This window comes from Argopecten irradians, chromosome 14 (genome assembly GCF_041381155.1).
Source record: "Argopecten irradians isolate NY chromosome 14, Ai_NY, whole genome shotgun sequence".
Lineage (NCBI taxonomy): Eukaryota > Metazoa > Mollusca > Bivalvia > Pectinida > Pectinidae > Argopecten > Argopecten irradians.
The window spans coordinates 23,074,582-23,099,340 of record NC_091147.1 but is presented as its reverse complement, the minus strand read 5'-3'; the positions used below and the strand labels follow the sequence as shown (position 1 = coordinate 23,099,340).

Here is a 24,759-nt window from a genome sequence, read left to right as displayed (position 1 = left end):
AGGCATTTCTAATGCTTTGATGTCTTTCTTTAACCATGAAGACAATATCACAGAACAACATTCAAAATGAGGTCTGACAAGAGTTTTGTAGAGTGTGGTAAAAGTTTGGTTTTCGAGATACACAAAGGTTCTGAAGATAGTTCCCAATATGCTGTTGGCTTTTCCTACAGATTTGTTGACGTGGCTAGTGAACTTCAGTTTGTTGTCAACTAATACTCCAAGATCCTTTTCAGTATTCGTTTTCTCCAAGGGTATCCTTATACTACCATCTTTTATACAGTATTGGTTAATTATGGGAAGGTTACCTATTTCCATGTGTTTACATTTATCTTTATTTAATTTCATGAGCCATTTGTCTGTCAATTATGTGATCTTGTCAATGTTTAGTTGGAGTTCTTGACAGTCTTGTACATTTCTGATTTGGAATATAGTTTGGTGTTGTTAGCAAAGAGTTTAACCACACAGTTCACAATTTCTGGGATATCGTTGACGACAATCAGGAAAAGAATAGGTTCGAGAACACTCCCTTGTGGTACTCCGCTTTTGACTTCTCTGCTTGTAGAACTTTCTCCATTAATGATTATTTATTGGTTTAGATTGGATAAGACTTTGTGTAACCATATTAGGAGTTTTCCTCTGATCCCGTATGCCTATATTATCAAAGACTTTGCTGAACTCTGAATATATTACATCCACATTACTACCGTTATCCAATGATTGTGTCCAATTTTCCATTACCTCCAGGACTTGTGTTGTGCATGATTTACCAGAAATGAAACCGTGTTGATCAAGTGAAAAAAATGATTGATGGTCATATGTTCGACTATTATGTCACGGATCAGTTCTAAATGAGTGATGAATTTTAGGAGATTTTAGAAGAATCCCTTTCACGGGGATGCAGTGATGAAATCAATCCAGTAAGTTTTACGTTTGTGAAATATTGACTTAAAATCAATGTTACTGATTCGCGTGGCTTTGCGATTTATTGTTTAATTGTAGTAGCCGTAGTGCGCATTCTATCTTGACCCATCCACTGTTGTTTATGACAATTTGGTTGTATTTAATATCTTCTAGCTTGGGAAAATGAAACTTGATGATGACCTGCCAAAAAAATAAAAGGTATGCCTTCGAGTGCATTCTCTATATTCTCACATGCAAATAAGAAAATAATGATAGACTAGGCGATTGTGGTTAAACAACAACAACAACAAAAAACAAACAAAAAAGCTGTGTCAAGACATATCTTGGTGAATGTAAATCTGATCACATGCGCACGGGTTTTTAGAATTTTATTATAAGAGATAGCTTAATAGTATTTTCCAATCAAAACATGCTGTCAGATTTTGTTTTGCGTCTGCAAATACCTTTGGTCTGGTTTTGTTCCTTATCTCTTGTAACGACGTTCATTATCAGTGCAGTGGCCATGCAGTATAAACACCAAGACCCAAATAGGGACATAAGTATCCATCTCTTTCATTGTATGATGTACTGGCTGTTCATCATTCTAGTCTTCGGGTCAGTGGCCCGTGTCCGGGCTACGACAGAGGAAAGTCCAGTCGGAAGAGTTGAGGTATCCGAAACCAGAACTGAAGACAGGTAAGTTTAATGTCTAAAGTCTCTCTTTGATAACTGTTCTTTCCGAGTTTCCGGTAGCATTTCTTTACCAAGGTTGTGTAACACAAAATTATACTAAACTGCTTATGCTAAATGTCATTACATACATGCGTATGATGTATATGACCTCTGAGACGCCATATAGAATATTTAAATAAGGGACGTGGTCGTAAACATTGTTGATATGTTGATACAGGCATGATATATCTATTATAACAAAATGGCGACTATATTTCTATTCGTCCTAATTGCTTTCTTCTTCCAATACGATTAAAATACAGATACTTATAATCAATAGAGGATCTGGCATTGTCCCACAAGGAGTCATGTTCGAATGAACTTTTTTTATCAACTATACTACAGATCAAATGCATTTTCTACATATTGCTATATCGATTGAATACGCTTTTTCGTCCCAGTATGTATATCTATATTTGGTTGGGCGAGATGACATCGTACACGAAAATAAGTCTGACAGCTTTTTCTAAGTGTTTTTCGTCCCTTTGTCAAGATTCTGGAGTCAGAAATTTAATTGACCATTTCCAAATGTCATCAGAGCGGAACCCCTAATGGGATATTGTCAGATCCTCTTCTCAAAAGTAGCGATAATAAGGTTGCCTGATAAGGTTAATTAGATCATTCTTCTTCCTTAAGTCGAAATGTACACCTCATATTTGGTGAAAAGTTGGGCGTTTGCACCCGTAATAAAAGTCTCTGAGTTCTGTCTCCAGCATGCCTAGGAACACTATAGCCTTAAAAAGTGGTAATTCTGCTTAAGCTAATAGGACGTCTGGTTTGCCTATTTGCCGAAAAGCGAACAAATGGCACCATTTGAATCTAGATTTTCAATTTTTACGGGGGAGACACTCTTGCAACCTTCTTTGCGAGCATGCGGCGTTTGCCTCAAAAAGTGCTTACACATCCAATAACCTTCAGCTTCGCGCCTGTCGACCAATGTTTAACAAAACATTTGCATTGCAGGATGAAGTCAGACGAAGGATCATTGAGAAGCCTGGTGGAGTCTTTGCTGGAGCGGATAGAGAGACAGGACGCGAGGCTACAGCAGATGGAAAAGACTATTCAAAACAACGTGGACGATCTGAAGCATAAAGACGTCCGGATAAATAATCTAGAGCGAGAGTTAGACCAAATGAGAATGTCACTTCTTATGCAACCCTCTGAAGGAAACCACCAGCATTATTATGAAATTTCAGACCCAGATGTGAAGAGCAATTTGCCACAAGAAAAAGGCAATAGCACAGAATCCATGATACCCAGCAAGAAAATGGAAGACCAACACCGGAGGCCTGGTAGGTTATATAACTACATCATTGAATGAAATATACATGTATATAATACGATCTTTCTTTCGAAATGTTTAAATGCATTTCCTATATAATATAATGAAGGAGGGATATGCTCAATACACCGTTCTGAACGACAGAGTTACTACTTCTACTTCATAATGACTACCTACAACAGAATGAAGATTATGTCATATGGTGCTGTGTTAAATACCAATAATTGAGTCGATTTAAAATAGGAATTTTTAATTTTAATGGTAGAAGTCTAGTAAAAAAACTAAGCTAAACCGATCCTTTGACTGCAAACTAGGCATATATATCATTTCAAGAGAGATAGAGGAGGGTCAATGTTTATAAACGTAATCAAAAGAGAATTTATATTCCATACGTATGTTTTACATTAGGCATGGTAACAACTATTTTTTTTTCTTTTCCAGAAAGGGTTCCACCTGCGAGTCCAGAGGGAGAAAATGGGGCCTTCAGTGTATCATTGAGTAAAAATCTGGATCTACACGCTGATTTAGTGTTGAAGTATGATCAGGTCAACCTAGACAGGGGAGGTAACTACAACAAGGCCGATGGTGTGTACACGGTTCCTGTTGGTGGGCTCTATGTATTCACTTGGACTACTACAAGCACAAGCGAAGTAGATGTTTTCACAGAACTGGTTGTTGATGGAACTTCGTGGGGGAGAATATTAACCGACGGAGACAATTATCATTGGGACGCCACAACCGCCATAGTGGTGGTACCTGTCAATGCTGGAGACCACGTATTTGTCCGATCAACGGAGGTTGGTCACATGTACAGCGACACTCGTCATGGGGGCCCATCTTTCTCCGGATGGCGATTGGCTTAAATGTGTTCAGGACGTTCGAACATGAAACATCCGGACAGTTGGTGAAATAAAAGTCATATAAAAGCAAACCAACACATTTTTTTATGATTTATGTACAAATGTATGTAGCAAACGAATATTGATTTCCTGAAAATTGACCACCATTTTATATTGTAATCAACACAGTGTTTTTAAGAAAATAAAAGCAACCCCATTGTCACCGGGTTTAATCGTGCAAAGCTGGCTACGCTAATTACGCTCGGGATATAATTTTTTACATAGAAGATGTCGCCTGGGGGTGAGAATACGTGATAACTATTTGCACTGTGTTCAAATCACAATATAGAATACAAAAAGTAGTGTGTTTAACCAATATGTAGAAGCAAAATTGACGTTTTATTGTATTATACTTTCTCCTGTATTTCGCGCACTGTCCGCACAAGTATGTCATATCATGGTTGAAAAGTGCGATTTTTGTCATGTATTCAATAAGATATATTCCGTCTTTGCATATTACAGAGTTAGCTCCCTTGCGGGTAGGCATCCATTGGTAAATGTTTGGTTTTCCAGATACACAAAAGTTCTGAAGATAGTTCCAAATATGCTGTTGGCCTTTGCTAGAGATTCGTTGACGTGGCTAGTGAACTTCAGTTTGTTGTCAACTAATACTCCAAGATCCTTTTCTGTATTCGTTTTCTCCAAGGGTATCCTTATACTACCATCTTTTATACAGTATTGGTTGATTATGGGAAGGTTACCTATTACCATGTGTTTACATTTATCTTTATTTAATTTCATGAGCCATTTGTCTGTCCAGTCTGTGATCTAGTCAATGTTCAGTTGAAGTTCATGACAATCTTGTACATTGTTGATTTGGAATATAGTTTGGTGTTGTCAGCAAAGAGTTTAACCACACAGTTCACAATTTCTGGGATATCGTTGAGGAAAATCAGGAAAAGAATAGGTTCGAGAACACTCCCTTGTGGTACTCCGCTTTTGACTTCTCTGCTTGTAGAACTTTCTCCATTAATGATTATTGGAGTTTTCCTCTGATCCCGTATGCCTATAGTTTATGCAGGAGTAGCCTTTGTGACACTTTATCAAAGACTTTGCTGAACTCTGAATATATTACATCAACATTACTACCGTTATCCAATGATTGTGTCCAATTTTCCATAACCTCCAGGACTTGTGTTGTGCATGATTTACCAGATATGAAACCGTGTTGATCAGGTGAAAAAGTTGATTGGTGGTCATATGTTCGACTATTATATCACGGATCAGTTCTAAATGAGTGATGGATTTCAGGAGCCTGTAGAAGAATCCCTTTCACGGTGATGCAGTGATGAAATCAATCCAATAAGTTTTACGCGTTACGCGATGTCGTGTGTGAAATATTGACTTTAATCAATGTTACTGATTCGCGCGGCTTTGCGATTTATTGTTTAATTATAGTAGCCGTAGTGCGCATTCTATCTTGACCCATCACCGTTGTGTTTGACGATTTGGTTGTATTTAATATCTTCTAGCTTGGAAAAATGAAACTTGATGATAACCTGCCAAAAAAATAAAAGGTATGCCACCGAGTGCATTCTTAAAATTCTTACATGCAAATAATATAATAATGATAGACTAGACGATTGTGGTTAAAGAAAAAAAAAAGAAAAAAAAACTGTGTGTCAAAACATATCTTGGTGAATGTAAATCTGGTCACAGGCGCACGAGGTTTTAAAATTTTATGATAAGAGATAGTATTTTCCAATCAAAACATGCTGTCAGATTTTTTTGTCTGTAAATACCTGTGGTCTGGTCTTGTTCCTTATCTCTAGTAACGATGTGTTGGCCATGCAGTATAAACACCAAGACCCAAATAGGGACATAAATATCCATCTCTTTCATTGTATGATGTACTGGCTGTTCATCATTCTAGTCTTCGGGTCAGTGGCCCGTGTCCGGGCTACGACAGAGGAAAGTCCAGTCGGAAGAGTCGAGGTATCCAAAACCAGAACTGAAGACAGGTAAGTATAATGTCTAAAGTCTCTCTTTGATAACTGTTCTTCCCGAGTTTCGGGTAGCATTTCTTTACCAAGGTTGTGTAACACAAAATTATACTAAACTGCCTATGCTAAATGTCATTACATACATGCGTATGATGTATATTACCTCTGAGACGCTTGATAGAATCTTTAAATAAGGGACGTGGTCGTAAACATTGTTGATATGTTGATATAGGCATGATAGATCTATTATAACAAAATGGCGACTATATTTCTATTCGTCCTAATTGCTTTCTTCTTCCAATACGATTAAAATACAGATCCTTATAATCAATAGAGGATCTGGCATCGTCCCACAAGGAGTCATGTTCGAATGAACTTTTTATATCAACTATACTTCAGAACAAATGCATTTTCTACATATTGCTATATCGATTGAAAACGCTTTTTCGTCCCAGTATGTATATATATATTTGGTTGGGCGAGATGACATCGTACACGAAAATAAGTCTGACAGCTTTTTCTAAGTGTTTTTCGTCCCTTTGTCAAGATTCTGGAGTCAGATATTTTATTGACCATTTCCAAATGTCATCAGAGCGGAACCCCTAATGGGATATTGTCAGATCCTCTTCTCAAAAGTAGCGATAATAAGGTTGCCTGATAAGGTTAATTAGATCGTTCTTCTTCCTTAAGTCGAAATGTACACCTCATATTTGGTGAAAAGTTGAGCGTTTGCACCCGTAATAAAAGTCTCTGAGTTCTGTCTCCAGCATGCCTAGGAACACTATAGCCTTAAAAAGTGGTAATTCTGCTTAAGCTAATAGGATGTCTGGTTTGCCTATTTGCCGAAAAGCGAACAAATGGCACCATTTGAATCTAGATTTTAAATTTTTACGGGGGAGACACTCTTGCAACCTTCTTTTCGAGCATGCGGCGTTCGCCTCAAAAAGTGCCTACACATCCAATAACCTTCAGCTTCGCGCCTGTCGACCAATGTTTAACAAAACATTTGCATTGCAGGATGACGTCAGACGAAGGATCATTGAGAAGCCTGGTGGCGAGGCTACAGCAGATGGAAAAGACTATTCAAAACAACGTGGACGATCTGAAGCATAAAGACGTCCGAATACATAATCTAGAGCGAGAGTTAGACCAAATGAGAATGTCACTTCTTATGCAACCCTCTGAAGGAAACCACCAGCATTATGAAATTCCAGACCCAGATGTGAATAGCGATTTGCCACATGAAAAAGGCAATAGCACATAATCCATGATACACAGCAAGAAAATGGAAGACCAACACCGGAGGCCTGGTAGGTCATATAACTACATTATTGAATGAAATATACATGTATATTATACGATTTTCTATCGAAATGTTTAAAATTATATGTGCCGTAACTGGCCGAATATTTGGACATGTTATTTTTTCTTCAATTATCTATTTAAAACCACAAGTTTTAATGAATAAAGCTGTGAAAATCATTCAAATGGACAGACAAACATATATAATGCATTATAAACGTTAGTTGGATCACATCAGTTATGCACTGTGAAATTCTTGTTTTTTACGCCTTATACACGTTAAGATGGAGACATACCTTCAGAAATCACTTTACAATTACTAATAATACTGTAAAAATGTGCAATGAAATTGTGGACAACAATATGGCTTCATGGTCTGACCGTAAAAATTCATTTCACTACACTGAAGATGTTGATATAATGGTTTTTGGCAGTACTGCCAAAAATCATTTTCAGCTCTCTTTTGTACTTGTAAAACTAAAACCTATACATTGAAAGTATTGTAATTCTCAGTTGAATAACATATTTAAAGCTCTTGTTGATTCGTGACTATGAAAAATACGGCACATATAACTTTAAATGCATTTCCTATATAATATAAAATAGGAATTTTTAATTCTAATGGTAGTAGTCTGGTAAAAAAAACTAAGCTAAACCGATCCTTTGACTGCAAACTAGGCATATGTATCATTTCAAGAGAGAGAGGGAGGAGGGTTAATGTTTGTAAACGTAATCAAAAGAGAATTTATATTCCATACGTATGTTTTACATTAGGCATGGTAACAACCATTTTTTTCTCAGAAAGGGTTCCACCTGCGAGTCCAGAGGGAGAAAATGGGGCTTTCAGTGTATCATTGAGTAAAGATCTGGATTTACACGCTGGTTTGGTGTTGAAGTATGATCAGGTCAACCTAGACAGGGGAGGTAACTACAACAAGGCCGATGGTGTGTACACGGTTCCTGTTGGTGGGCTTTATGTATTCACTTCTACAATCAAGAGCACAGGTGCTGTTTATACAGAACTGATCGTTGATGGAACTTTGCGGGGGAAAACCATGGCCGATGGCGACACTTATCATTGGGACATTTCCACCGGAGTGGTCGTGACGTCAGTCAGTGCTGGAGATCACGTGTTTGTTCGATCAGCGGAGGATGGTTATATGTACAGCGACAGTCGTCGTGGGGGGCCATCTTTCTCCGGATGGCGATTGGCTTAATTGTGTCCAGGATGTTCCAACGCCTTCGAAAAGAAGTCGGAATATAAAACGAAACAAACACACGAATGTACGCAGCCAACGGATTTAGATTTTCTGAAAATTAGTCACAGTTGTATGCGCTGTAATTAACACGATGATTTTAAGAATATTTAAAGGAGTCCAGTGGCTCTACATCAAAAATTTAAGTTGTGATATTCCCAATAAATTCTTCATTCTGCAAATTTTGTGTTACTATTTTTAGCTCACCTCTTCCGAATGATCGAGGTGACCTAAGGGATACTGAAGTCGTCCGGCGTCCGTCGTCCGTCAACAATCGACTTCTTCTCCATAACCGCTGGTCGGATTTCAACAAAATTTGATTGGTAGCATCCTTATGGGCTACTAACTATAAATTGTACAAATGATGGGGCTGACCCCAGGGGCCTGAAGGGCGGGGCCAAAAGGGGTCAATTTGGCTATTTCCATATAAACGACTTCTTCTCTGAAACCAAGCATGGGATAGCACCCACAATGCTATGGTAGTATAATTATAGGGTGGGGATTCAAAATTGTACAAATGATGGGGCTGACCCCCCGGGGGCTTGAGGGGCGGGGTCAAAAGGGGTCAATTTGGCTATTTCCATATAAACGACTTCTTCTCTGAAACTATGCATGAGATAGCACTCAGAATGCAATGGTAGTATAATTATAGGGTGGGGATTTAAAATTGTACAAATGATGGGGCTGACCCCCGGGGGCCTGAGAGGCGGAGTCAAAAGGGTCAATTTGGCTATTTCCATATAAACGACTTCTTCTCTGAAACCAAGCATGGGATAGCACCATAATGCAATGGTAGCATCCTTATAGGTGGGGATTCAAAACTGTACAAATGATGGGGCTGATCCCCCGGGAGCCTGAGGGGCGGGGTCAAAAGGGGCCAATTTGGCTATTTCCATATAAACGACTTCTTCTCTGAAACCGAGCATGGGATAGCACCCATAATGCAATGGTAGCATCCTTATAGAGTGGGGATTCAAAACTGTACAAATGATAGGGCTGACCCCCCGGAGGCCGGAGGGGCGGGGTCAAAAGTGGTCAATTTGGCTATTTCCATATAAACGACTTCTTCTCTGCAACTTAGCATGGGATAGCACCCATAATGCAATGGTAGCATCCTTATAGGGTGGGGATTCCAAATTGTGCAAATGATAGGGCTGACCCCCGGGGGCCTGAGGAGGGGGTCAAAAGGCTATTTCCATATAAATGACACTCACTGCAACTAAGCATGGTATAGCACCATAATGCAATGGTAGCATCCTTATATTGTGGGGATTCCAAATTGTGCTAATGATAGGGCTGACCCCCCGGGGCCTGAGGGGGGCTTCAAAAATGGTCAATTTCCATATAATTGACTTTTTCTCTGCAAACTTAACATGGGGTTACGCTCATAATGCAATGGTTACATCCTTATAGGGTTTGGATTTAAAAGTTTGCAAATGATGAGGCTGACCACCCCCCCCCCCCCGGGGGGGGGGCCCTGAAGGGTGGGGTCAAAAGGGGTCAATTTAGCTATTTCTATATAAACGACTTGTTCTCTGCAACTAAGCATGGAAGAGCACTCATAATGCAATGGTAGCATCCTTATAGGGTTGAGATTTGAAATTGTACAAATTGCCTTAGACGGCAACAGATGCGGGGTCAATAAGGTCAATTAGGCTAATATTTTCATATAAATTACTTTGTCTCTGAACCAATGTATTGGATAGCATATTTGTATGGTATCAATAGCATCATTGTATGGTTGTGATTCAAAATGAAACTTTAGGAGTCAATTTTGCTTATTTTTCTAATTGTCAAGAGTCTTGTGATAATTACTAAAAAAACCAGGTGAGCGATACAGGCCCTCTGGGCCTCTTGTTTAATATCCGCAGGGCGCATTCTATATAGACTCAACCACATGCACCATTGGTTTTGATGATTTACTGGTGTCTAAGTTTGATGAACACTTTCCGAAAATATAAATGGGGTAATGCCGAGTGCGCTCTCTAAATTTGCATATGCAAATGATTAAAAAAAACCCGATAGACTGTAAATAAAACCTGTATCAAAATATATCTTGGTGAAGGAAAGTCTGGTCAACAGGCACAGTAATTTTTTTTAGGAAGATATTATGATATATGGCTTGGTAGAATTCTGTAATCAACACATGATGTCAGATTATTTGTTAAGTCTGCAAATGCTTGTGGTCTGGTCATATTCCTTATCTCTAGTAAGTTCATTATCAGTTCAGTGGACACGCAGTATAGACACCAACCCACAAATATATAAATATCCATCCCTTTCATTGTATGATGTACTGGCTGTTCATCGTTCTAGTCTTCGGGTCAGTGGCCCATGTCCGAGCTACGGCAGAGGAAAGTCCAGTCGGAAGGGCTGGGGTATCCAAAACCAGAACTGAAGACAGGTAAGTATAATATTACTAGTCTATCCCATCCTCGATACTCCTGGGGTTACTATTACTGACGTTATATCCACCCCTGGAATATGTCATAGTAAAACTGGACGCACGTCAGAAGAAAAGAAAAAAAGACCAATCATAGATTACAGAGAGAACGACATCCAACTTCAAAGCCATACAGCCAATCACAGTGTACCGTTATTCGATCCTATCTCTATGAACATTAAAGGACCGAATTACCAGTTGCCTCCAGCTTTACTATGGCATAATTCAGGGATGTATATGGCATCAATGATAGTAACCCACGAGTATCGAGGATGAGCCTCTCTTTAACAACTCACCTGATCCCAGTTTCACAAACATTCCTTAACTTTAAGAAATGCCTTAACTTAAAATTCTCCTTAGGGAAGCATCACAGATTTTAAGAAAGGTTCCTTAACTTAATTCAGATTTATCATTAACGTCTGGAATGCTTTCCTAAGGGGAATTTTGAGTTAAATAGATTCCTTAAATTTAAAGAATGTTCATGCAATTGAGACCAGTTCTTCTCGAGTTTCCTGTAGCATTTCGTTAACAATGTTCTGTGACAAAATATAATATTAGATAACGTTTACTGAATGTCATTAGATTCATGTACACATGTATATTACCAATGAGACTGCTGATAGAATCTTTAAAAAAGGGACGTGGTCGTAAACTTGGAGTATTGTGGATATACTGATACCCATTATAACAACTAATTGTCCATTCTTCCTAACCGATTTATATTTCTAACGTTTTCCTTAACACTGCCTCACTTATGGCGATAAGTTGAACGTTCGACCCTGTGAGGAAGGCTGTGGGTTTGTCCCCTACCAGAGACACACCATATTCTATAAAAGCCTTGTAGTTACTGCTTTTATTAGCGCTTACCATGAAGGGAATGGCACATCTGGCTTGCATGTTTTCGCGTCAGTATAATGTGACCAGGTAGGATGCTCTTATGCGATGCCTCTGTCAGCATGCTTCAGTGAGATAGCACTATAAAAAGACGAGTGTTTCACAATAACAAGGAGCCACAACACGAACATAATGCAGTCTCCCAGAACATATACACACGGAACGTACTGCATACACGAAACTCACTTTGTATGAAGATTTGTTTGTTTGTTTGATTAATTAACGTCCTATTAACAGCTATGGTCATGTAAGGACGGCCTCCCATGTATGCGGTGTGTTGCGTGTATGTTGTGGGAGGTGCGTGTTTTGGGAGACTGCGGTATATTCATGTTGTGTCTTCTTGTATAGTGGAACTGTTGCCCTTTTTATAGTGCTATATCACTGGAGCATGCCACCGAAGACACCAAGCAACACACCCCACCCGGTCACATTATACTGACAACGAGTGAACCAGCCGTCCCACTCCCTGTATGCTGAGAGCTAAGCAGGAGCAGAGACTACCACTTTTATAGACTTTGGTATGACTCGGCCAGGGGACAAAACCCAGAGCCTTCCTCACAGGGGCGAACTCTCAACTCAAGGCCAAAAGTGAGGCGGTGCCAAGGGAGGCATTAGGAAATATGAAGTCAGTGAGGAAGAAGAGAAAAGATAAGATCCTAAATTTAGTCGCCTTTTACGATCATGTAATAGGGACAGCAGGTACAATTCTAACGCCCTACCTGCAGGGCCAGTTGTATGAAGATACATTTTTACGCACATACATTTCGTAAACAAGTATTTGATGGAAAAGAAAGATGAAATCATAGCATAAACAACATGAAAGTAAGAAATAAAGATGTTGCCTATATATTTAGAGGGGCGTGGGTGGGTGGAGGACGTGACCGCTAAACTTCGATAATTCTAAATAACGAACAGGTCTTCTTGCTAATAGATGGAACAAATAAATTCCATATCTTCCAAAACAAAAAGAGTACATTCATTGAACATTTAGCATTGAAGTTAACGTACTTGCCTGGAAATGACGATTCCATATTTGAAAATGAATTACATTTTGAAATTTCCTAAGACATCACGATAATAGAAACATATTTGACATACATGTTCCCTACAGATGTATCAGCATGACCCATTTTGCATAATGATAGATCACACAGAAATTACCAAAAGCGACCAAATGGCACCAAATGAAATCTAGATTTTCAATTTTTACCGGGGAGACTCCCCCGGACACCCTTGCAACCTTCTTCTCGAGCCTGCGGCGCTCGCCTCAAAAAATGCTTACATATCGAATACCCTTCAGCTACGCGCCTGTCGACCATTGTTTAACAAAACAATTGCATTGCAGGATGACGTCAGACGAAGGATCATTGAAAAGCCTGGTGGAGTCTTTGCTGGAGCGGATGGAGAAACAGGACGCAAAGCTACAGCAGATGGAGAGACAGGACGCAAAGCTACAGCAGATGGAGAGACAGGACGCGAGGCTACAGCAGATGGAGAGACAGAACGCGAGGCTACAGCAGATGGAAAAGACTATTCAAAATAACGTTGACGATATGAAGCGTAAAGACGTCCGGATAAATAATCTGGAGCGAGAGTTAAACCAAATGAGAATGTCACTTCTTATGCAAACCCCTGAAGGAAACCACCAGCATTATGAAATTCCAAACCCAGATGTGAAGAACGATTTTCCGCAAGAAAAGGGCAATAGCACAGAATCCATGATACACAACACGAAACTGCAAGACCAACACCGAAGGCCTGGTAGACCACATAACTACATTATTGAATGAAATATATGTTAAACGATATTCTATCGAAATGTTTAAATGCGTTTCCTATATAATATAATGGAGGAGGGATATGTTCAATACACCGTTTTGAATGACTGAGTTACTTAGCTAAACCAATCCTTTGAGCGAAAACTAGGCAGATGTCTTTTCCTAATCATATTTCAAGAGAGAGAAAGGAAGAGTCAATGTTCATAAACGTAATCAAAAGAGAATTTATATTCCATACGTATATTTTATATTAGGCATGGTGACAACGATTTTTTTATCATTTTCCAGAAAGAGTTCCACCTGCGACCCCAGAGGGAGAAAATGGGGCCTTCAGTGTATCATTGAGTAAAAATCTGGATCTACAAGCTGATTTAGTGTTGAAGTATGATCAGGTCAACCTAGACAGGGGAGGTAACTACAACACGGCTGATGGTGTGTACACGGTTCCTGTTGGTGGGCTCTATGTGTTCACTTGGACTACTACAAGCACAAGCGAAGTAGATGTTTTCACAGAACTGGTTGTTGATGGAACTTCGTGGGGGAGAATATTAACCGACGGAGACAATTATCATTGGGACGCTACAACCGCCATAGTGGTGGTACCTGTCAATGCTGGAGACCACGTGTTTGTCCGATCAACGGAGGTTGGTCACATGTACAGCGACACTCGTCGTGGGGGCCCATCTTTCTCCGGATGGCGATTGGCTTAAATGTGTTCAGGACGTTCGAACATGAAGCATTCGGACAGTTGTTAAAATAAAACTCAAATAAAAGTAATGATTTATGTACAAATGCATGCAGTAAACGAATTTTGATTTCCTGAAAATTGACCACCATTGTATTTTGTTATCAACACATTGTTTTTAAGAAAATTAAAGCAACCCCATTGTCAAAGTCTAATCGTGCAATGCTGGCTACGGTAATTACGTTCGGGATATGTTTTTTTTATATAGAAGATGTCGCCTGCGGTTGAGAATACGTGATAAATATTCGCACTGTATTAAAATCACGACATAGAATACAAAAAGTAGTGTGTTTCACAAATGTAGAAGCAAAATTGACGTTTTATTGCATTATACTTTCTCCTGTATTTCGCGCACAGTCCGCACAAGTATGTCATATCATGGTTGAAAAGTGCGATTTTTGTCATGTGTTCAATAAGATATATCCCGTCTTTGCATATTACAGAGTTAGCTCCCTTGCGAGTAGGTATCCATTGTCACGTCATTATTTTGTGTGTCCAATTCACGTCGTTTTCTAAGGAAAAAAATGACGTTACGCTCGTAAAGACGTGACGTCACAATTAATGCCTACCCGCAAGGGCAGATAACTCTGTTATATGCAAATACGGAATATCATATCGAGCTAAAAATGAAGAAAGGATTTTAGAACAAATATGTTATAACAGTTACATTCAACCAGAAAGAGTGACCTAATCATTGAAATCTGTGATAATTTTATGAACTGAATCCAGCTTTAGCTCTGTTTCTCGATATAACGGGAATCGCATACTCTGTATCTTCTGCTGCAAGCTTTAGTGACATAGCAGTATATAAGAAAGGCAAGAGTCCCAATACATTGACACATCACAAACAGGGAAAGCCGTCCTTAAATGACCCTGGCAGATAGTAGGTCTGGTAAAAACAACACTGAAATATATATTTCAAAGGGACTACTCTGCTGGCATTTTGGCTGAAATGTGTTATTATTCGTCCACTTCATTCACCATTAGTCTTACTATATAACCCCCATCCTCGATATTCCAGGGGTTACTATCAGTCGTGATATCCACCACTTAATATATCATAGTACGACTGAAGGCTCTGTGTACGACAACAATGAACAAGTAAAGTTCTTTCCTTTTATGTAAACTGTTGTTGACTGTGTGACTTTTAAGTTGGACGACACTGTCTGTGAAATCTTCATAGGAAGTCTCCGCAGGCCTGTGATTGGTCAGTTGTTTTTCCCCTCCTAAACTGCCTTCAATTTTGCTATGACATATTCCAGGGATGTATATAACGACAGTGATAGTATTCCATAGAATATTGAGGATGTACATGTATAGAACGACAGCGATATTAACTATTGGAATATCGAGGATGTACATCTCTCATAGTAACAAGAATGATGCAAATCAATGCTTTTACCTAGTTTGAATAATTCTTCAAAAAACAGTGGTTTTGGAAACTAATGGTTGCAAATCTGCAAACATTATGAATGTGGTTTTAGATATCTCTGGCATTTAGGCTACGCGAGGGGTAAACGACGAGGTGTCTCGAAAGGAGCATTATAACGTCAACCAATCATAATAAATCGATTACCTCATTCATACATGATGTGCCATCATCAGATTTCAAACCGCTATCTGAGACTTTCTACGACCTCACACCGTCCTATCTGAGACTTTGTGTCACTTCACACCACCTTTTTTCCCCTATCTGATAATTTGTATGACGTCACACCAATCTATGAGAGATATTTTTCGACTTCGTAATGCTTTGCGGGAGGCACAATGCAGCTGCAGAACGATTGTGTCTTTTACTATTTTGATAACATTCAGCATTTTCATCCATATTTTGACATCTACAAGTCCGTGAATCAAAATACATGTCTTTTGTACATGTATGTGACATCATCACGGACCCCGTGGCACACTGATGGTAAACCCTGCAGCTCCAGTGATCCAGAAACACCATCCCAATTGTTGAACTGTTGCAATCACGTGGATGCCCTGCAATGTACAATAAAAACAGGATACCAGAATCTTTGGTTATGACACCGGAGTAATACACATAGGCAATATTTGATGAGGTTTATTTCGGTTATTTTTGTGTTTTCTAAAATTGAAGTGCATTATTCTATGAGAAACACCATGTCGTTTTTTAATATGACGTTATATTCATACGATATTTAGATATGACGTAACATCGAATACAAAATCGGAAGAGCAGATAATTGCATATAATATGTCAATACTAGTAATGTTAAGAGAGGGAGGGGCTAATAAACATTACCTTACATATGAAATAATTAGATTTGCCAATTTAATTATTGATACTACCCTGTATACTCCCTTTAAAGCTGTTTTGTACTTATTTCTAAGTACTTATTTCTAAGACGTTTGTCAATATTTTACAGGAAAGAAAAGGTTCAAATCATGAACGATAACTTTGCTTCCATTAAGAAATATATTATGGAATTGTACGGTACCTGACATGATCAAACTGTTTGTAGGAATGAATGACTCCGTCGAGGAATATGACGGAAAGGGCCGACATATGAGCCTTGATATGGATTTAAATGTAATTTCCATGACTACACCGGAACATTCCATCGTCCACCCCTCCTCTCTGTTATATAGTGAAATGCAGGTGAGATTTACGTCATAAAGTGGCGGAACGTTGTTGCCATGGCTACCTAACAGTATAACATGAATCGGATGACAACCAGATCGCACAGAACACGTGACTCCGTAGGAAATATTCCCGCCAAAATCATCCATATCACGTGATAAAGAAATAGACGATTCAGGAACAATATCTGTGAAATAAAACAAATGGTCACAATCAAAACAAGGAAGATTTTAGTGTACTAAAACTGATAAATTTTCATATACACCATTAACACATAGTAAGTTTATTTTGAAGTATGTAGTTATTAAAATTAATGTTAAATTTCATATACTTTCATTTGATTATTAGGATGTATGTACATGTAGTAGCGTCATTAACATTGTGAACCTACTTTTGACTTCAATATCGATAACCTGTCTTTCAATGCCAAATCTGATGTCCACTTTATACTTTTCGGATCCAGCACACGTAACTGGTCGTCGAGTCAAGGTCACATAGTTTCCACGCTCACAAATGTTGATATTCCACATTCTCTTATAAATGGTAGAATTTGTTGTTAAGTTGAATATTTCTATTTCTGTTTCCATTTCGGAATTCATAGCTGAGAATCGTAAATGTAAAGTCTGGTTTACCATGGTTGATTTTAAGAAACACTGTATTACGATGTTTCTGTGAAAGGTTATATTGTGAAAGTCTATCACGTGACACCAAAATGTTTGGCCTGCAAATAAGAAATGAGATTTGTTAAAATGACCTCATTTTAGAACGATTATAATAACACTTCAATATAACAAATATGCTATTAAAAGATCATCAGTCACTTGAAAACCAAACAAGACAAATTAGATCTTGGTTTTGTCCACCTTATGGATCTAAGTCACAGCAACATCACCTTTCAAATCTAGGTCACTGCAACACTCACCGTACAAAATAGGTCACGGCGTCATCCACCTTTACAAATTTATGTCAAAGCAACACTAGCCTTACAAATCTACGTCAAAGCAGATACCAGCTTTATAAATCTGGTTCAAAACTTAATATTGAATAGCGACAACAAATAAAAGTTATTCACTGGTGTATACTATAATATTTTGAGAAGTGATGGATCAAGCCAATATGAGTTTTAAGCATATGATAAAATACAATTTATTCACATACCTATGGTATCAACTGATTTCGAGAAACGGGACTAGATCACTTGAAAACGAAAGTACGAACAAAAAGGATGAGGTATTTTATACATATGTTTTAGTTATAGATAAAGAAACATTAAGAATGGTTAAGGTAGGTGATAAAAGCAAAACCGCCCATATGTTTTGATCTGGTGAATCGGATCGCCCTCGTTTCTTGCGCGGAGGAAAAGATCCCTCCGCTTATTTACACTATACATTATAATCGAATAAAAACATGTTGTTTTTTTCAGACACCAACAACTTATTCAAACTCTTAAAAGTACACCATTGATCAATTCAGGTACTGTAAACCAATATATATTTGCGTGCGATAATGTTCGCATATAGCTCAGGCGATAGCAAACAGCGAAAATAAAACGCCGCGAAATGATTACAAATACAAGTACAGTAGAATTATAAAAGTCTAGACTGCAAAACTCAATAAGAATAAGACGCCCGGAAGATAAAAACGACATTAATTTGTAAATCGACTTGAAAAAAGTTGATTTATAGCACCTAGGAGTTCAAAACGTCTTGTGATCATACTTGCTGGAGACTCGTGGTCGGCCTCTCTATTGTTGAGTACTAGAACCATCGTTAAGGTCAGGAATATTAGGGATGACACCACTACTGGGGTCACCCAGTGTACAGTCCGCCATCTTGTTAGAGGCTTCATCTGAAACGCAAGAAGAAAAACGTAGCAAATGCAAAACCACCATTGGACTTCTCAAGGAGAAAACCAAGTGTAGCTACGGCTAAAGGCAAAACCACCATCCATTTTTTTTAAAATTCACGGAGAGAAAAATGTCTTTAAATTAATATGACTTGAAAAGAACAAAATTAATTTTCTAATTTTCTATTCACGGTGGCAATAACCTGCCTACTAATTGTATCCGATATATGACAGAATCACCATATTCCATTTCGCCCGGGGCTTCATTTGAAAATCATGATAAAAATAACATCTCCATGCCTTCTGAGATTCATCTCAAAAGTAGCAGGATGGAAAACCCGGTAAATAGAGACGTGGCGATGTAACATTACCATCACCTTAAACCAAGGGGATTTATAGGAAAATCAAAATAGGAAGGCCATTAGAATAGGCGTTAATGTAACTCAATGTCTGCTCCGTATTTACAAGGTAGTCTTATATTTGTTGTGCTGAAAATCGGTCAGTTTTTTGTGCGGGGATACGTGCAAAATGGCTTCTCGGTAAAGAGAGAGAAAGATGATAAACAATTCAATGGTATGTAAGGGCTACCTTTTTAAATATTTGGCAATGATAGACCAAATTAATTATTTTCTGTGTTAATCATTTGGTTTTCGCGGTTCCTACAAAAGAAATGAAAACATTCTTTCTTTTGTGTAACAGATATAGGAAAAGGCAATACGATGATTCCAGTCACCAAATGACTATAACAGATAAAATGTTTCCACTATTGCCAAAAAAGACAGAAAGAATATACTGCACATGTCCTAATACTTGCATGGCTTTAATATTTTCTAAATTTGACAACGTTACAGAATACCGCAGCCTTCTAAAACATATAGACACACACTGCACACATGGGAGGCTGTCCTTGAATAAGCCTGGCTGTTAATGGATGGTTAGCCCAGTCAACCGACCAGCCAGTCCTAATTGTTCAAATCATGGAATACATAAAGACATATTGTTTACATAGAGATTGAACAGTGTTCTGATTGCGTTAAAGGTGGTATGAACGCAATGGGATACAGACATATTCAATGTAGCGCGTTAGCGCTACATGTAGAATATGTCTGTATCCCATTGCGTTCATACCACCTTTAACGCAATCAAAACACTGTTCAATCTATATATTTACATAAATAAATCTACTTTTACGTAAAATTTAAAACGGTGATGGTTGCTAAGTTGGGTAACTACGGTAGTCAGGATGACCGAAGATATAGTTCCGATTGTTGAATGTTATAGCTGCAGTTTGGTTTGAAATAAAACAATGACACTTTTCAATTATTTTCAACATATATTTTTTTTCAATTTGATAACATATCAATAATGTCCATTTCGAATAAAAATTGAGATAACCAAGGCGGAACGACTACCGGTATGTATCGTTGTCAGGGTAGGGATGCGGTCCTAAGTGGAGCGAGCCGCCATATTTGATTCTCAACCGAAGAAAGTGACTGTGATATAGCCTTTTGATGGTATTACCGTTGAGCTGCTGAATGTTTGTCATGTATGTATCGGTCTAAGAACGCGATTTATATAGTCATGACTTTTAATTTATTGTACGGAGGATAGACAAGTGTTTGCGTGTGTGTAGGCCTATTTTGAATGCCAAGACGCCCCCATTTAAGCTGATGATACTGTTTCGGATAGGCTACCTGTAATGGGTTTTTTTTCTGGAAACCTGTATATGATCTGTTAACCTATTGTTCGCTTAGACGCTCCCTGAATTGTTCACCGACAATTAGATGTTCTGTACACACATGTACAACTGACGTAACTATGGGATTCCCCGAACATTCCCGAGGAAAGCCCCCGGTTGTAGCCCTTACCAGCGATTCATTTTGTAGTTTATTACCGTTACAATGCTTGAACACATGTTCTGTTTTGATGTCAAATACATATCTAATTGGATGTAATAAAAACTCTTTATTGTTATTTCAAAATCCGTCAACTTATGACGCAAAATCTTATCGAAGCGTGAACTAGAAGTAGCCGAACCTGCACTGCTTTTGTATTCATACGTCATTGCGTTTACGCTAATTTGAACGCAACTCCCTCCCGTTGACTATATAGGGACATGTGTAAATATAAATTCATGTATGTAAATCTGTATCGCCGATAGCCATAATCTAGTAAGTTTCACCCATCCTTAGTTCTTAACTCGAAAACTCTTACTCCATGTGCTTTCAGGCACATCCTTGAGTGACTGCTAATGGGATGTAAACAATAGCCAAACAATTAGCGACCTGTCCAACCATACAATGTAAAACATATATATTCGAAAATGTGTCGAAAATTAGATTTACCCATGGGAAAGGAAATTTCCGAAGATTCACGGAAATTACTCCGAGATGTCGCGATTGATGAATGTAATAGGAAAACTGCCATGCGTTCATTGACAACGAAAATTCGCATTGATATCTGACGCCAATAAAATGTGTTACCATTATAACCAGACAGAGGCGCATTCGCAATGGTACTTGACACTAATAGATAGGCTTCAATTACATTGATAATGACGGTAAATATCACCATGTTATGTTAGTATCGAGAACTAGACTACATGTGTACATCAATGTTTAGATTTAACACTCCGAGAAGCGTTCGACAGACGCCGACTGAAGTTGCCGATATAAATCTACCGGCCAGCGGACGTTTATATCATATTACTTGTACATGTGTAGCCTTGTTTCCTGTACGGCGGGAACGTAGAGTGAGAAAGTCACGTCATATATTGATCTATTTTGAATACCATATGCTTCCATTATTCCATTTAATTTTTAATCTCATATCTTATCATTACATCATATGATGTTATCCTTTCACATTTGCATATATGATTTTCATTTAACATTTTTTGTTTGATGGCTGTATGCAGTGGTAATATACACAAGTATAAAATTGGCTCTGAAATGATTGCGCATTTTACATAAGATTTTCGAAACCATTTGTTATTTATAATTTGCGGAAATTTAAACTTCATGATATCTGATATAACATACCACAAATGAAAAAGATACTTTATTTATTAATTAATATTACAAATCTAAAGAATATTTAGAAATGTGATGCGAAAACCCAATAGGGACAATCATTTATCACCTCTTCCGAGAATCCCGATGTTACGTCATTGTAAATACCATGACAGAACAATAAATTTTCAGATGGAACAGTCAATGAAAATCGCTCCTGGTAATATACTGAAGGCCGACTTCATTTCGCGATAATTTAATCTCGCGTTTTCATGTCTAACGACTTTTTCATGAAGATTTGATTTCGCGATTCCGCGAAGTATTATTCTCAATATCTTTTGGGTTTATGAAGTTATAGAAAAATGGAAGAACATTCTTCTTAGACGCGATAGTTGATTTCACTCCATTGTTTTAATTTCTAAACTAGTTTTGTGATTTCTTTAAAAACAATCCTTAAATTTCTCAATATTGCATTCAGATAAAAAATGAATTATGAAATCATGTTATGAAAATAAAAGTATCAATGCATTAAGTGTTTTTTTTTATGCAAGACAGTGATAATGTTCCACGACGGATGCATTCAATTAGTTTTTATCTTATGAATAATACTACCTGTGTATTACGTATACCTTACTCGTATTTACAAATACCATCAATACTGAATTAATGCATGACAAAATTAAACATGATATTTCAAAATTTATACAAAAATCATAAAATGTTTGATTCAACTACAGTACTTACGGCGAGCGACGACTTTTGGGCGAGTTCGATTCGTCAGTAATGTTAATCCTGCATTACTTGACAGCATCTGTATGTACAGCGTAGGCTGTGACGTCACGTTCCATTAACAAAATAGACAGACGATAAGCTCATCAAGATTACATTACATAAATCAATACAAAGGTACAATAGGATTGTTTTTTCCGCGCGTTGCATAACGACTGCAATGGACAGCTACTTCAGTACTGTCAATGAAACACCAGTATAGTATTGGGGGCTTCGTGTGTTAAGATCATTCTCACATCTGGTTAAAATGTTTTAACGGTTTTCGTTGAAAGAGTAATAGCTATTGCCCGAAAACATGACTTCTACTTTTGAAGGGTACACCTGTACTTTGGTTACTGTTTATAATCAGTAGATAGATCTATGGTCAAATGTTCGCTATCTTTGTACTCTAAACATATACCTGTGGCTGTCGAGAACTTTTCCTACAGTCTAAACATATGTTAACATTCATACTTGGTCAAATGTAGCCTTTCGATGTCTGCTTTATCTCTAACTTTGATAGGTCATTGAGGAGAAAAATGGGAAAGTTAATATGTATGATATTTGCTCGGGACTGACACTATATAACCTTACCAACCATTAAGGGACTTTCTGAGATCATAAAATTCTCCTGTAACTCCCGTTGGTTTAGTGATATGTATACATGTATTGTGACGTAGTTCTAAACGACGTGAAGACATTATGACGCAATTCGCATTTTTTGTGCGTACTTGCGTGCTACCGGAATAAAAAAAAACTCCAATTATTCTATGTAATTCACAACAATATTAAAATGTTTTAGTTATGATTTTAAAATGTTGAATAACCTAAAGATGGAATTAACGCGCGTTATTCGATTTGTCTGCAATCCTGAGAGAAATATTTAAGGATTATGGAGATATAACACAGAAATCTGAGTGTACTCTAAGTAAACCGCTTCTTCGCTCAATTATAATCCTTCTTTGCATATTACAGAGATAGCTCACTTGCAGAAAGGTATCGATTGTTACGTCATTATTTTGTGAGCGCAATTCACGTCGTTTTCTCTGAAAAGTATGACGTTACACTTGCAGACACATGACGTCACAATCAATACCTAACCGCAAGGGCAGATAACTCTGTTATGTGCAAATACAGAATAATTAGCGTCCATGATCAGTGAAGACGTGTAACGTATAGAAAGTTGAGGAAAGCTTTGATATCTGGAGAAAAACACCGACCTACGACCAGTAAATGGCAGCTGCCGTGTGTGTATTTCAAATTCGCATCGTACATGTAGAAGTAGACGGCTGGTATAGTAATATGATGGAGCATGTTTTAAAACTACTTGGCCACCACGGCCCTTATTTTTTATACTAATGATCATGATAAGCTTCAGATGACACAAAAACAACTTGTTTTAGAAATGGTTGATAATAAAGAATATATCTACTCTGTCAAAGTTTAAAGCTTTTTCTGATTTTATATTTTATATTACATATTCTATTTGTAACATTTTAAAATATTTAGAGAAATTTTATTTTATCGCATTGACATTTTAGCGGAAATGCGAAAAACTATCAACTATGTTTTATCAGTGTTGATATAATTAACCGCAACATGTTGACAACCATGTCAGTCATCTTTTTCAAATCTTTTCATCTAAATGTTCATAAAGCATAAAAACCCAATAAATTTTGCAGTGCAAATCGATGTTTTGTCGCAAATGCTTGTAAAGCATAATACATATTTTTTCCATGAATTTGACTGATCACATTTTAATTCATCGATTTGCAATAGATAGTTGAAGAAAATAGGATGTCGAAATCTTTGCCCAATTATTACATGAATAACTGAAAGCGAATATCACATAATTTGTGTTTCTTTGAAAATAAAGAAGTAAATTTTTTTTCGAGTCAAAATCTACTTACCGTGTTGATTAACTCACCATAGCTTCCCATTACCGCTATATATATAATAAACGTTTCGCTTTCGATATTAAGAATTTATCACATAATCCTGTCCGAAACATTTTTTTAAAAACAATAATAATAATAATAAAGAAAATTTATATTGGTGGCCTGATATGAGGTGACAACACCCAACGCATGTTCAATTCATATTTCGCCATAAATATGTGAACACTCATTTTAGATCCATACGTCTTCCTGCTAGTAGTACCTTGTATCAGACGATCTTGTTTTTGCTGCACAAAAACACTGGTGGCATATGATAAACGTCCGAACGAATCGTATTACGGTATTACCATTCGGCAAAGCTCGGCCGATTCCGGTACCCTACATCTAACAGGTTTGCCGAATGATGGTATTATATGATGGAACAGGTTCCGGCAACAGTAATTGCTTACAAGAGT

General features: G+C 37.7%; 3 protein-coding genes and 1 long non-coding RNA gene across 4 annotated transcripts; 3 read left to right on the top strand and 1 right to left on the bottom strand.

Annotated features, from left to right (window-relative positions):
• The first annotated feature begins 863 nt into the window (after nucleotides 1-863).
• LOC138307761 (uncharacterized) lies at nucleotides 864-3,845 on the top strand. Its single transcript, XM_069248627.1, has 3 exons — nucleotides 864-1,596; nucleotides 2,596-2,924; nucleotides 3,356-3,845. The coding sequence occupies exons 1-3, from the start codon at nucleotides 1,331-1,333 to the stop codon at nucleotides 3,775-3,777; spliced, it is 1,017 nt and encodes a 338-aa protein (XP_069104728.1). The 5' UTR covers nucleotides 864-1,330; the 3' UTR covers nucleotides 3,778-3,845.
• Nucleotides 3,846-4,907: 1,062 nt separating this feature from the next.
• LOC138307879 (uncharacterized) lies at nucleotides 4,908-8,000 on the top strand. The gene is made up of 3 exons (XR_011206056.1): nucleotides 4,908-5,774; nucleotides 6,774-7,066; nucleotides 7,860-8,000. It is a non-coding gene; the product is annotated as an uncharacterized lncRNA (long non-coding RNA).
• Nucleotides 8,001-10,475: 2,475 nt separating this feature from the next.
• Nucleotides 10,476-14,329, top strand: LOC138308175 (uncharacterized). Its single transcript, XM_069249119.1, has 3 exons — nucleotides 10,476-10,718; nucleotides 12,997-13,412; nucleotides 13,718-14,329. Exons 1-3 carry the CDS (start codon nucleotides 10,603-10,605, stop codon nucleotides 14,137-14,139), a joined length of 954 nt encoding a protein of 317 aa, XP_069105220.1. The 5' UTR covers nucleotides 10,476-10,602; the 3' UTR covers nucleotides 14,140-14,329.
• Nucleotides 14,330-14,378: 49 nt separating this feature from the next.
• On the bottom strand, nucleotides 14,379-18,630 carry LOC138308174 (uncharacterized). Its single transcript, XM_069249118.1, has 4 exons — nucleotides 18,501-18,630; nucleotides 17,174-17,503; nucleotides 16,640-16,969; nucleotides 14,379-16,160 (listed from the first exon to the last, which is right to left on the bottom strand). The coding sequence occupies exons 1-4, from the start codon at nucleotides 18,628-18,630 to the stop codon at nucleotides 15,886-15,888; spliced, it is 1,065 nt and encodes a 354-aa protein (XP_069105219.1). The 3' UTR covers nucleotides 14,379-15,885.
• Between the last annotated feature and the right edge of the window lie 6,129 nt (nucleotides 18,631-24,759).

Coding starts and splice junctions, on each gene's coding strand:
- LOC138308175 (XM_069249119.1), top strand. CDS start 10,603: ATGATGTACTGGCTGTTCATCGTTCTAGTCTTCGGGTCAGTGGCCCAT. Junction 10,719..12,996: donor AAAACCAGAACTGAAGACAG/GTAAGTATAATA, acceptor ATTGCATTGCAG/GATGACGTCAGACGAAGGAT. Junction 13,413..13,717: donor AGACCAACACCGAAGGCCTG/GTAGACCACATA, acceptor ATCATTTTCCAG/AAAGAGTTCCACCTGCGACC.
- LOC138308174 (XM_069249118.1), bottom strand. CDS start 18,630: ATGAAGCCTCTAACAAGATGGCGGACTGTACACTGGGTGACCCCAGTA. Junction 17,504..18,500: donor CGACCACGAGTCTCCAGCAA/GTATGATCACAA, acceptor TCTTATTTGCAG/GCCAAACATTTTGGTGTCAC. Junction 16,161..16,639: donor AAACAGTTTGATCATGTCAG/GTACCGTACAAT, acceptor TGTACATTGCAG/GGCATCCACGTGATTGCAAC.
- LOC138307761 (XM_069248627.1), top strand. CDS start 1,331: ATGCTGTCAGATTTTGTTTTGCGTCTGCAAATACCTTTGGTCTGGTTT. Junction 1,597..2,595: donor GAAACCAGAACTGAAGACAG/GTAAGTTTAATG, acceptor TTTGCATTGCAG/GATGAAGTCAGACGAAGGAT. Junction 2,925..3,355: donor AGACCAACACCGGAGGCCTG/GTAGGTTATATA, acceptor TTTCTTTTCCAG/AAAGGGTTCCACCTGCGAGT.